At 37.1% G+C, this 12,903-nt stretch overlaps 1 protein-coding gene across 1 annotated transcript; it reads right to left on the bottom strand.

Annotated features, from left to right (window-relative positions):
• Positions 1-5,907: 5,907 nt before the first annotated feature.
• On the bottom strand, positions 5,908-12,654 carry ruvbl2 (RuvB-like AAA ATPase 2). The gene is made up of 14 exons (XM_039659855.2): positions 12,602-12,654; positions 12,331-12,386; positions 12,076-12,217; positions 11,777-11,906; positions 11,414-11,480; positions 10,135-10,241; positions 9,133-9,226; positions 8,902-9,025; positions 8,668-8,762; positions 7,631-7,749; positions 7,416-7,535; positions 6,715-6,844; positions 6,496-6,610; positions 5,908-6,114 (listed from the first exon to the last, which is right to left on the bottom strand). Exons 3-14 carry the CDS (start codon positions 12,203-12,205, stop codon positions 6,089-6,091), a joined length of 1,257 nt encoding a protein of 418 aa, XP_039515789.2. The 5' UTR covers positions 12,206-12,217; positions 12,331-12,386; positions 12,602-12,654; the 3' UTR covers positions 5,908-6,088.
• Between the last annotated feature and the right edge of the window lie 249 nt (positions 12,655-12,903).

The raw sequence follows: 12,903 nt of genomic DNA on the forward strand, positions 1-12,903 counted from the left end.
TCCTAAACACATTTGGAACAATTATTTGCCCCGTTCTATTAAATACTTTTTGCAACATCCTTTATCCAAGATAAGGTAACAGCTCTGAGTTTTCTCCTATAATGCCTGATGAGTTTTCCTTCAGAATATCTCTCCAGATCTTCAGATTCCCAGATCCATGTTGGCGTATGTTTAATCTGTTGGTATTTGATCGAATCCATGATGTCATGTATGAACAAGATGCCCAGGACCTCTGGCAGAAAATTAAGCCCACAGCATTAAAGATACAATAGAGTAATTAATTGTATCCCATGTTACTCCACCTCTGGCAGAGGTCCTGGATATCTAGTTCCGACACATGGCATCATGGATTCGATCAAATACCATAAATAATCTGAACCTGACAGCCTGTGCAACAAATCTTATGACGGGCCATGTTCTTCCAGGACAGTGATCCAAAAACAAACATCAAAATCAAAACAAAAATGGGTCACTGAGCACAAAACCAAGCATTTGCCATCCCAGTACATCCTAACCTGGACCCTATAGAAAATGAGTGGGCTGAACTGAAGAGAAGAAGCGTCAACATTGATCTGGGAATCTGGAGATATTCTGTATGGAGAAATGGTCTCTGCTCTCTTGTCAGGTGTTCTCCAAACTCATCAGGCATTATGCGAGAAGACTCAGAGCTGTTATCTTGGAAAAATGAGGTTGCAAAAAGTATTTAATGGAAGGGGGCAAATAATAGTTCCCAGCGTGTTTTGGAGAGAAAAACATTTATTTCATAATATGATTTTACACCCACTTTCAATTATTATTCTTCAATAAAAGGTTTGATTTTAGCTAGTTTTTTTTTTTTAATAAAATATCAAAAGGATTAAAAATGCAGATTTATTTTTTACAGCCATCGTTGATCATATTTAGCAAGGGGGCAAATAATTCTAACCATCACAGTACAACAGGAGACTGAGAGGGATTTGTGGGATACAGATGACAGATTAATCCTCACTAGTGAACTGAGATGGGGAGAGTTATGAAACATCACAAAAATCCCAGGTAAGAAGGCTAAGAGGGAGCAGCGAGGCTCCTTTTTTCCCATAATCTCTCATGAAAGTGATTTGTATTCCAACAATGCTCCCTTAAAGGGATTTTCAGCACACAAAGTATAAAGTCTACAAAGAAGAAGAAGAAAAAGTGGGTCATGATTAGTCAACCTAAAGAAGCAAAAATAGTTTTTTTTATTTTTTCCTGGCCAGTCTACGACCTAAAATAATCACGAAAAAAAAAAGAATCTTCCAGTCCATAAGTCTTAAGAAACAGTCAAGTGTCCTCTTAATGGTAACGGATGTCATAACTTTCAGGGATTGCATTGAAGTAAGTTAACTGGGCCTGGATTCAGTATAGCTTTCCAGCGCTTTTCCTTCTCTAGCTGCCATTTATCCTGACATGTTAATGGGAGGTTTTGAATTACGGTCTTATCTCTGGGACGGTAGAGAGGAACGGAGAGAGCGCACACAACTCTCTCAGACTTTTCAATTTATACTGGCTACCTTTGATTTCATCTAACTGCTCAGATTCATCCAAAGCTCTTTTGAGACGGCCAGCCAGTGGCGTCTACTCAATGCGTCTCCAAGGATTATCTATCATGTTCTTTCCGCCATTTTAAAGTAGTCTGCTGTTTTGTTAGTCATGGTTCTTTTTTAACAGGCAGACATTCTGAGTGTAAATGGAAGGCTATGTTCACTCATGCAGCGTGCGGAAACGTTGCTTTGTAACCTCAGACATGACGACTTTAGACCCTTCTGCTAAAATTGCCCCAAAGAAAAGGTCCACTGTCTATCTATTCATACATTCATCACACCGTGAATGAATTGACTTGTCTTATGCTTGGTTTGCTAAGACCACACATCAAAACCTCTGGGTTTCTAAATCTCGCTCTGGTTTTGTTCAGTACATTCAATCCTTGTAAACCATTATAGCATGTGTGCACACTGGCAATATGTGAACAAACACCACATTAATGTTTTAAACGACTCTTAAAACCTATCAAATTAAATAGGTATAAAAGAAAACTTTCACATACTGTGGTACTAAGGTGGGGAAAAGAAATAAGAGATATCCACTGTCAAGTGTACAGCATAAAGAGCAGCTCAATATTGATTAACTACTGCCATCTAGCCAATTGCTGTAGTACTACAACTGACAAGCAGCCCAATGAGGAAAACAGACATCTCAGCATGTTCATCTTTTCACCACAGTTGTTGGCTGTTAACTAAATCTAAAACTATTCAAAAATCGTTTTCATTCATTAAAATAAAATACAAAAACAACATCTGCAAAGCTGCAACGCTTAAAGTTCAAAGCAAAGGAAGAAATTTGCTTTTAAAGAAATCGTTTTTAAAGACTACAACAAACAACCGGTAGGGGCTCCATGACATTCCTCCCGTGTTAGTGACATCACTAACCCTAAAATTGACATAAACCGATATAAAAGTGATGAGAATAGAAGAGTTGTACTAGAGCACATTTGTCAGTTTACTCAATCTGTTGCATCCATCTTTTCACATGCAAAATGGTACGGAACACAAATGCAATAGCACACTGTAAAAAATAATCCTGTAAAAAAACGGTAAACTACTGGCAGCTGTGGTTGCCAGCATTATACCGTAAAAATACGGTGTGTTACTGTTTTTTAAATTAACAGCTAAATACCGTATATTCATCTACAGTACAAAACTTTAATTTAACAGCTCTATGCTCGAACACAAAAACAGTAACACACCGTATAGTTACGGTATGATGCTGGCAACCACAGCTGCCAGTAGTTTACCGTTTTTTTACTGGATTATTTTTTACAGTGCATGTCACTCTGTAGGCATCTTACAACAGTTCCCACACGAGCGATTTGTAGATTATCATGACAGAATATGCTAGTCAGTGACTTGAAGATAGTTAACTCCACATCAGCAACATAAATTCATCAACTAACCATTCAGAAACGTCCTGTTGCATTCTACGTTGTCGCTTCTTGAGTCTCTCAGTCTCCACTCCACCATTGTTTGACTCCAGTTTAAACATAAAAACCAGCAAACAATTTTAGGTTCTGGAAACATTCGTTTTTGGTTCCCAGAACGTTCCTTATTGGTTCCCCAGGAAAGTTTTCTTAACGGAAATAGAACGTTCCCTTAAGGTTAGGGGAACGTTCTGGGAATGTTCCTTTTAGGAGAACGTAACAAATAACCTACAGGAACGTTCCCAGAACATTCTTAATTGGTTCCCAAAAAAATAACCAAATAGGAACCATACGGGAACGTTAGGGGAACATTCTGTGTTTGCTGGGAAGACACCTCTGTGAGGTAATTGCAGCAGCTCTTTTGCATTTAAAGGGACACTCACAAAACAAAACGTTTTTAACTTCAAAAAGGGACAATTTAAACATACTGTAAAAAGAAAAATTGAGCTAAAACTTCACATACACAATAGGGACAGAGACTTGTAAAAAGGAGCATAATACCACCATTTGACTGAACACTAAAATAATACTTAAAGGGGTGGTAATTACTGCTTTTCTTTGCATTATTGTGTTTATGGGGTGCAATATAACATATATTCCTGGTTTTTCTTTTTTAAAGTCTTATTTTTCATAAATTTCACCTTTATTGTAACTGTAAGCCACACACCGGTTGACTTCCTGAGTCGATGAAACCACTCCCCCAGAAACAGGCAATGGGCTCAGATTGATTAGTTTGGGCCGGTGTGTTATGATTGGCTAAACTGTAGTGCACGTTGTCCGGAAAATTCACGCCCATTACCTTTAAGGGCGAAGTTGTATGTGTTCCTGTCAAATGTAAATAATGGAGTGTGGAGTGGACACTTCAGTATCAGTATGAGCCAGAATCAGACCCAGAAAGCGGCGATGAAGAGAGGCAAGCAGAACCTCACAAAACGGTTTAACAAAACGTTTCTGAATGGTAATACATGAAAAATACATTTACAACATTAGTAGGCTAACGTTACATATACAAACTTCAGGTCCAAAATGTTTGTACACGTTTGTCATAGGCTAGACACAAAATAGCATAACTATTAGCCTAGTGACTATAAAGCCAGCGCTGGCATTTGATAAAACTTAAACATTACGTCTGGAATTATAATACATGCAAATACATTTAAAATGATTAAGTCTTAGCCTACTTACTGGTTGTGGCCCAACAAACGTCTGCTGCCTCTGGTTTTAAAGTTGGAACTGCTTCATGTTTTAGTAACGAATCCGGCATTGAATTCGTGGAGATTCTGGAAGCTGTTTTTCTTAAAATGCGCGCGCAGCACAGAGACCTATGTCATTTTCAGGATTCAGGAACATAATCAAACATAAATTATACGTAGGATTGTTGAACTACAACGTCCGTGGGAAAAAAAAAACTTAAAACCTAAAACTAAAAAACATCCTGAGATGGGAAACTTCGGTTACAGAACAGCTGAAATGAATTAGTTCAATCAACTCTGAGAGTTAAGCGCGTGCACCACAACTATAAAAGCCATTATCAATGGAGCACAGATTTTATGAGTCACCATGGCAACAGCGCCAGACAAAAGAAAGTCTGCATATTTCTCACCAGCAGAACTGTTTTAGCTTGGAAGAAAATAGTTGATGGAGTCAATGCTTAAGTTTACATTTTAATTATTGTTGTAACTTACAGTGTTGGGTGTAATTAATTACCAAGTAATCTAAATACTGTAATTCAATTAAAGGGATTACTCTTAATTCTTCTGTAATTTAAAGTAAAATCTGATGAGCAGACTAGAACAATTCTGTTTAAAACAATAGTGAATTTAACATACATTTTTAAAAGGTACATTTTTAATGTTCTCCCTCTACACACTCCGTTTAATTCCAGAATTCATGCAATTGTATATTGTTAATTTGAAAGCATTAAAAGTGCAGTTTCTTGTCTCTCCTTGTATTGTGCAAGTGGTCGATGTTGATATGGGATTTAGTAATTAGTAATAAGTAGACCAATACATTCTAGAGATAGAAATTATTACATTAATCTAATTTTACTATTAAAGATGTCATTTCTAGTTTGTAATTATTAAGACAATATTAGAGGTGAAACTGAAAAACAGTATGTTATTCAACCTAATTAAAATTTTCCTGTAGATGCAATCCTGCAGGCATTAAATAACGTGGCAGCAGCTGATAATGAAATATAAAAATATAATTCAGTCAGGAAAGGCTCGAGCATATCATGGAGATGGAGATGGCCCTGAACCTGGAAGGCCAATGGCTCAGGGAATTCCTGAAGGGACTTGATCGGAGCGAGACACTCATTCAAGGGCCAACATAAAATGTAAAAGGTCTACATGTGTTATTTTTTATATAGGCTATTTTTGATATTTCCATTTGTTTTACTTTGGGTTTTTGGTTGATTCCAACAGGTTCTGATGCTAATATCGGTCTTTTGGAGCCTCCTGTCCCAGTAGAATCCCAGGCAGTTGCAAGTACCCAATACAGCAAAAATTAAAACCAGTAGTAGTATTAAAGTTTGTAAAAGTAGTATTAAAGTACCGGTAATATTATAAAGTTTACTCAATCAAATATTCATATTCACATAATGATGGGGATGAAGAAACAGTTTCATAGACCTACAGAGGTGATGTTGTGCATCACAATCAGATGCTGTGCAAACAATCTACACATTCACATTTCTATGTGGAGTAGCCTAGAATCTACGTTTATATCTAAATGGACATTCTCATCTAAGATAGGTCAAAGAATATTGCCTAAGCTTACAAACAATGTAGATTATTTATTTGTAGATTGTAGTTATCAAGATCAGGCTTATGAGGCTGCCTAATAACAAGAGTATCATTATATTCATGGTCCATTAGTTATTTCATCCTATTGGTTGCCATGTTATACAGCCATCAAGAAGAAATTGTTTTTTATTCAATGCAAAACATAAAATCTAGCAATAGCAAGTAACAAATGAAGAAAAAAAAACTTGAAGGATGGAGAAAAAAAAAACTTGAGAGCAAGAACAATTGCATGAGGCAACACTGCAAGGGACGAGGTCATGAGAGTAAATGGACTTCACAGTGTCTCTGATTAAGAGGTGTCCATCTGAGGGGATTCTGAACAAAGAAATAGAAAGTGGAAGTTAATACATTGTAAATAGTAAATTTTACACCTTTAAATTTTAAGCAATATCACTCACAATTTGAAGAAATTAGGCAAGACTTTTATACAACACTTCTATAAACAAGGTGACAGAGTAGCTTACATTTTAGATATAAAATGGCCATTTCAGAGACAATATGGGTTTTTGTGGCTCCGCAAATAAAAACAGTCCCAAAAAGGCAAAGTAGGATTAATTGTGGACTGCAACACTAAGGCAAAGTGGCATGGAAAGCCATATTGATGTTGGACTCTACATTATTACGCTTGGAACACTGCTTGTTCAATCAAATCATGTACATTGAACGAGGGGCATGAAAAGCAGAGAAGAATCTCACGTGTTTCATTGAAGAGGAAGGAGTCCTGGTACTCTTTCATGTACTGTGAGGACCGGGACTCATCCAGGAAAAGAGAGTAGACCCTCTTAATGTCCTCCACTTGGACTTCAGTGCCCTGTGAGAAAAAGCCAACCACGGTCAGACCAAAAAGGCTTGTTCACTACTTCTGTATTGTATTTGCTCGCAGCTCTATCCATGATACGTTTGTGTTAGCATTACCCGGCGTTTGCGGCACACCAGGCCTGCAGTACTTATGAGCTGGATGGCATAACGGAGGGAAGTCTCCAGTCCAATTCGTGTTAAAACTGTGTGTGCCTCCTCACTGAGCTCTACATCCTCCTCCTCGCAGCTGAAACACAAAACACACAAGTGTAAGGTGAGAAGTGAGACAGAACTGATATATGATATAATAGGGCTGCATGATTAATCGATATAAAGCCAAAATCGCAATTTGGCTTAGTTTGATTATGAAATTGCAAAGGTGTCTTAACATATTTAGATATACGGGAAATATATTTAGATATGCAGAGGTATTTAGATATGCAGAGGTGTCTTAACATATTTAGATATACGGGACATCGCAATGGAAGACGATTTCGATATATCTAAATATGTTTAGTGAAAGGTAAAACTTCTCTAGAAGCTTCATTCATTTCAAAAAAAGAGAAAAGTTTACAAAAGACAGCCAACAAGCGATAAATATAACCAACAAAATTATCGAGTTTATTGTTCTGGATGACCACATGCAGTCAAAACTGAAATCCCGTGTATTTAACAAAATTGTTCCTGGACTTTAAGTTATAAAGAGGTTATTTTTTTATATTATTCACATATCATTTTTTAGATTTCTAGATTTATTTGTTGCACTTTTTTATACAGTTAACAATACATTACAATATGACCTTGGAAAGTTCTCTCACCGAATCTTCAGGATCTGTCTGGTCTCTTTCTCGGTGTAGGGAGTGGTAGCAATGATCAGCAGACGGTCAAGCATGTCTATGGGAATACCATGAGGACTCTGGTAATTGGTGCCTCTAATACTGTAAAAATGAAACACAACAGTGAATGAGGAGATGTGATCCAAAACATCATCATGTATTAATGGTAGTTATTGATGCTGTGTTTGTATGTATACCGGGTGATGCCTCGATTAGTGGCCATGACGAGTACAGGTGAAAGATCACTCTCTAGGGCTCGATTCAGAAAAGAAAAGCATTCTATGTCCAACATGTGAACCTCATCAATGAAGAGAACCTGCAACCACAAAAAAAAGCTCAACAACAAAACATTTCCATTGCAGGCATAAATTATTTCTATAGAATGGAGCTACCTCAAAACAATAAACCCATTTCAAAACATGATGGTTATAAGATGGCAATAAAAAGGTTTAATTTAGGGTGTACAAATTATTTTTACCCTTAAAAAATATGATTCACATTTAGCTTTTATAATACAGAAAATCATACAAATCAGGCTCCGAAATTAACTTTTTGGCTCACCTGCCACAAGGACTGGAAGATGAAACCAAAAAATTTCGGACCCGACACAAATTTTTATTTGTATGTTATGAGGAATTGCTTGAATGATTTAGTAGATATGGATGGAACATATGGAGCCAATGGTGCATAGAGATTTTTATGCATTTTTTTATGCACTGTTCATAAAACATTATTTAAATGGATAGTTCACCCCAAAAATTAAAATTCTGTCAGTAATTACTCTCCTTCTCTGTGCCTCGAGTTAGTCACATAGTGTAACAGCGCAGTGCCTCTGTGGTGTACGTCACACGTAGGCTCACTATTAGCTGACGCTGGTCATGTGTGATCCAGCTCTCAGATTTAATCAAAAATATCTTAATTTGTTTTCCGAAGTAGAACGAAAATCTTGCGGGTTTGGAACAACATGAGGGTGTGTAATTATTGCCAGAATTTTAATTTTTGAGTGAACTAACCCTTTAATACCTACATTTTGGTTTAATACAGCAATTCATTGATTTATTTTATTTTAATTAAAGAAAACGGAATCAAACATTTTTTCAAAAAAACATGCAGGGTTAAATTAAAGTCTGTACTCTTACGTCAATAGTAGGACGATTTTTTTCAAGAAAAAAATAAACCTAAAGTAAAGCCCTAAAGGCTTGGTTCCTCTGTCTTATTTGTCTGGCCTGCTTACCCCAGGAATGATCTCAGCTTTGCCTTCTTCTCTCCACTCGGACACTTTAGCATTGATCTGCTCCCGAACCTCTGACTTAATCTCTCCTGTGTCACCTGCAGAACACATTATCAAATATCAACAACAGCAACACACAAAATCTACAGAGCCATTTCATTCTGAAAAATAATCAAGGATTAGTTTTACTGAGCATGTCAGTATCTAGTTTGTCAGTTTTAAAAAGCTTTGACAAACCAGAAAATAAGGCCAGGAATCCCTGAGTGCGGCTGTTAATGACATCAATTTCATGAAGAGAGACGGTGTGAACAACCTCCTTCCGTTTCTGCAGTTCTCCCTCTGGACATTGCACAAACTGTGTCTGAAATAAACAGCAACAGTGTATATATTATATATATATAAAAACTCTCAGGAAAATGTTGTCATTGATTGGTGGATTCATTTTACAGACGAAGAGAGAATGTGTACCTGCGACCCCATGGCGTCGTAATCTCTTGCTCGAGTAAAAGACCTTCCCAGCTTGCTAATCTTTCCTGTGGCTTTATCAATGGTGATCACATCTCTGCAGAATATGAAATATGATAATGTGCCAGTACTTAAACAGTTTAAGCACTGAAAAAAAGTGTGTGTGCGTGGGGGGGTGGCCTCATTTATAACCATTGTGTACACAAAAACCAAGCCTTGAAAGAGGCATACGCTACTTCCAACCAATAGGTTGTTTATAAAAACAAACTTGACAGGAAAATGTGCACACCTACACACAAGCTCTGACTCATGCGTACAAACGTTTTGGAGACATCAATGGTCAGCTGAGGGACTGAAGGAAGATGAAGGAAAAATACATTATATCTTCCTTATGAGTCCTAATCATAAATACAGTGCAGGTTCACAATAACAGTTAAAATAAATAAAAGAATGATTTAGACTGTTTTACATCTTATATATGAACCAACCAATCACCAATCACTGAAATGTATTTTATACTATAAAAAGTTTAGTATAGGATAGGATATGCTACAATGTGATTTTTAGCAATGTAATATGACGGCTTATCCGTATCTCACATTTTGTCTTGTACCATTAAATATGGCATCACATGATTTGCAGATGAGGGTATGCATAGTAAAACTAGGCGTTGTAAGCTCCATATATGGTTATTTCGGGGAGGAGACGCAAGTGCGCACAATCTTCCGCTGACTGGGATTTATAAAGGGAATGTGGCGCAGGTTCTGGTGTACGCAAGGTTTTATAAGTCTGAATATTTTTTGGCGTACGCATTTTTTGGCTTTCGGGCGCACATACACTTTTAGTAAGGATCCTACGCACAGTTTTATAAATGAGACGCCAGGTGTTTCAGTGGATAAAGTTACAAACACAATTAATACATTTTGTAGGAGGAGCTGGATGGCAGTCCAGTCCGATCCATTTGTGTCTGATCCATTGAGGATCCCATTTTTATAATCTACATACCCAGCTTGTACTCTCTCTTTACTGAGGCTCTCGATCATTTTGGTCCCCAGGTCATAGATGGTTTCCATCTCTGTCGTCTTCAGTGTGAGTTTACCCACTTTTGCACCCTTAACACAAATACAGAAAGGAAAGGAAATGATTCACATCTAACTGAGTTCACTTAGGGACATGTCCTAATGTCTATGCAAGCATAGTCACATTGAGCACTAATATGAGCCCTACACTCAACTTATCACAGTAGCTGAAAACTCATTTCTCACTTTCATAAAAACAAAAAATTAATTTCCCACTGAATAATGATAAACATCTTTAATAATGCTTTCCACCCAAATAGGTGAATTAAATTAGAGTGCATTGAGGTAAGTGTGTTGCGTGATGACATGCTTATTTGCTTCGGCTTCTCAATATATTTCAAATGTTACCACAATGACAATTTTTTTTTTTTTTATGGAAAACTGCAGTGTTTATTATTAAGCGTGCACATCATTATTCTTTATAATAGGCTATTCAATCAAAAAAAAACATTACTGTGCCAGCCTCTCACAACATTCCCCAGGAGGAATGTCGTGTAGAGGGACTAACACAGGATGAATGTTGTGTAGCATTCCTCCCGGTTTAGTGACATCATCAACCCTAAAATGTACATAAACCTTGCCCCCCGGTGATCAGGAAAGCACAAATTAGAAAAGTGCATCAGCACGCGAATTAAATGTTTATCCGGCAAGGCACATGCAAATAATGAATTTTGTGAATTGCAGTGTGCTGTGAGTGTAACTCTACCTCTGCGTTAAGGATAGTTCACCCAAAAATGAAAATTGGCCCATGATTTACTCACCCTGAGGCCATTCTAGGTGTATATGACATTCTTCTTTCAGACTAATATAATCAGAGTTACATAAAAAAAAATACACTGGCTCTTCCAAGCTTTATAATGGGAGTGAATGGGTATATTTTTTTATCCATCCATGATAAAAGTGCTCGAAACAGCTCTGGGAGGTTAATAAAGGCCTTCTGAAAGGAAGCGATGCATTCGTGTAAGAAAAATATCCCTATTTAAAAAGCTTTTGGCAGACAGCCGTACACAAGTCGACTTGTGTACACACCAGAGCCGTGAGGAGCACCTTAATCATGGATGGATGCGCTTTGATGGACTTCCAAAAAAATACACCAATTGACTCCCATTATAAAGCTTGGAAGAGCCAAGAAAAAACAATTGTAACAAAATAGAGAGGTTAATTCACTGAAACTGGTTAATGGAGGGAGAAGAGCACAGACTCACAGTTCCTGTAGCCGGTCTGTCGATCTGAATCTCTACCACCTCTCCTTCAATGATCTCAGTCTCCTCTCTGCCAGAAAACAAATATAGAACATAAGCATAAATATTAAACAAACTTTATGCTAGAACTATCAAAAAATAATAATAATAAAGTATAATGAATCTAAATAAAAAAAAACATCCATTAATTTAAATTATATATATATATATATATATATATATATATATATATATATACAAATAAATGTAAATATTCCTTCAAATCCATAGACGTGCCCTCATAATGACAAAGTGACAACAAGCATGTTAATATTTGTGGAGGTTGGTGACTTCATCCTGCTTCACCATTCAATCGGCCTCACTCACTTTATCCTGACTCCTATGGCTTTGCGGAAGGCCTGGCTCAGAGCCTCTGTCTTGCTCATCTCCAGAGAGAAAATCTCACTCCCGGCCATAGCAGTGAAAGGTGTGTCAGGGCCAAGGGACTGAGCAATGCCTGTACAATAAACAGCTCTCAATTATGAATAGGTCTTGTGCTGTATACAGAGTTTGTTGTAATGTCACATGTTAGCATATTATTTTACAATGGCTTTACAATGTTAAAAACAACATAATATTATATATATATATATATATATGAGATTAATCATAATGCAAAAACTCACCCATAGCAATAGCCGTCTTGCCCGTTCCAGGTTGGCCAGCAATGAGGACTGCACGACCAGCAATTTGACCATCTTTGATCATTTCAAGGATCAGCCCGGCTGCTCTCCTAGATGCCAGCTGACCCACCATCCCCTGAGACACCTGGTCAGAGAGAGGTTCAGCACTTTGTTTTAAACATACTGTGAGCAATATTTAAGCCAATGTCGAGTATGTTGCCACTGGTAGCTAAATCAATCATATTTTTTGAAAATTACCTGTCGTGCCTCCAAGGCATCATCCAACCCAAGGCCACGAATGTGAGAGTGTGCACCTGCGACAGAAGTCAACATTTATGGCATCTTCACTACCATACATTCATGCTGTAAATAAACTGAGTAATTTTGATCATATATATATATATATATATATATATATATATATATATATATATATATGTGTGTGTGTGTGTGTGTGTGTGTGTGTGTGTGTGTGTGTGTGTGTGTGTTTTACGTTATTTGTAACGGTGTGATTAATAAAGTTTCTCACCAATCCTCTCAATGCGAGTGATGTCTCGCACCTCCGGAACCTTCGTGGCTGCAACCTTTCGTAAATTAAAAAGGTAAACATAATATTATTAAACAATTATTAAGTTGTATTTGTATGCTTCGTTGTGATATTTTCAATGTTTAATGCTCCGTTGGGAACTAACTTGAACAGTAAACAACCGTTAAGCGAGTGCGTTGCCATAGTGACACAGGAGCGCAACACAGAGTTTCCAGATAACTTAGTTGAAATTTTAGACATGCTAGTCAGTAAAGTGCCAACTGTAAGATGCAGCATCGTAATTT

The sequence above is a fragment of the Pimephales promelas genome, chromosome 4, assembly GCF_988280905.1.
Source record: "Pimephales promelas chromosome 4, fPimPro1.hap1.1, whole genome shotgun sequence".
Lineage (NCBI taxonomy): Eukaryota > Metazoa > Chordata > Actinopteri > Cypriniformes > Leuciscidae > Pimephales > Pimephales promelas.

Excerpts from the sequence above, each read along its gene's own strand:
- ruvbl2 (XM_039659855.2), bottom strand. The coding sequence starts at position 12,205 with ATGGTGGGTCAGCTGGCATCTAGGAGAGCAGCCGGGCTGATCCTTGAA. Across the intron at positions 10,242-11,413 it reads ACAGACCGGCTACAGGAACT|GGTGCAAAAGTGGGTAAACT; the intron begins GTGAGTCTGTGC and ends ATTTGTGTTAAG. Across the intron at positions 9,026-9,132 it reads ACGACGCCATGGGGTCGCAG|ACACAGTTTGTGCAATGTCC; the intron begins GTACACATTCTC and ends TGTTTATTTCAG.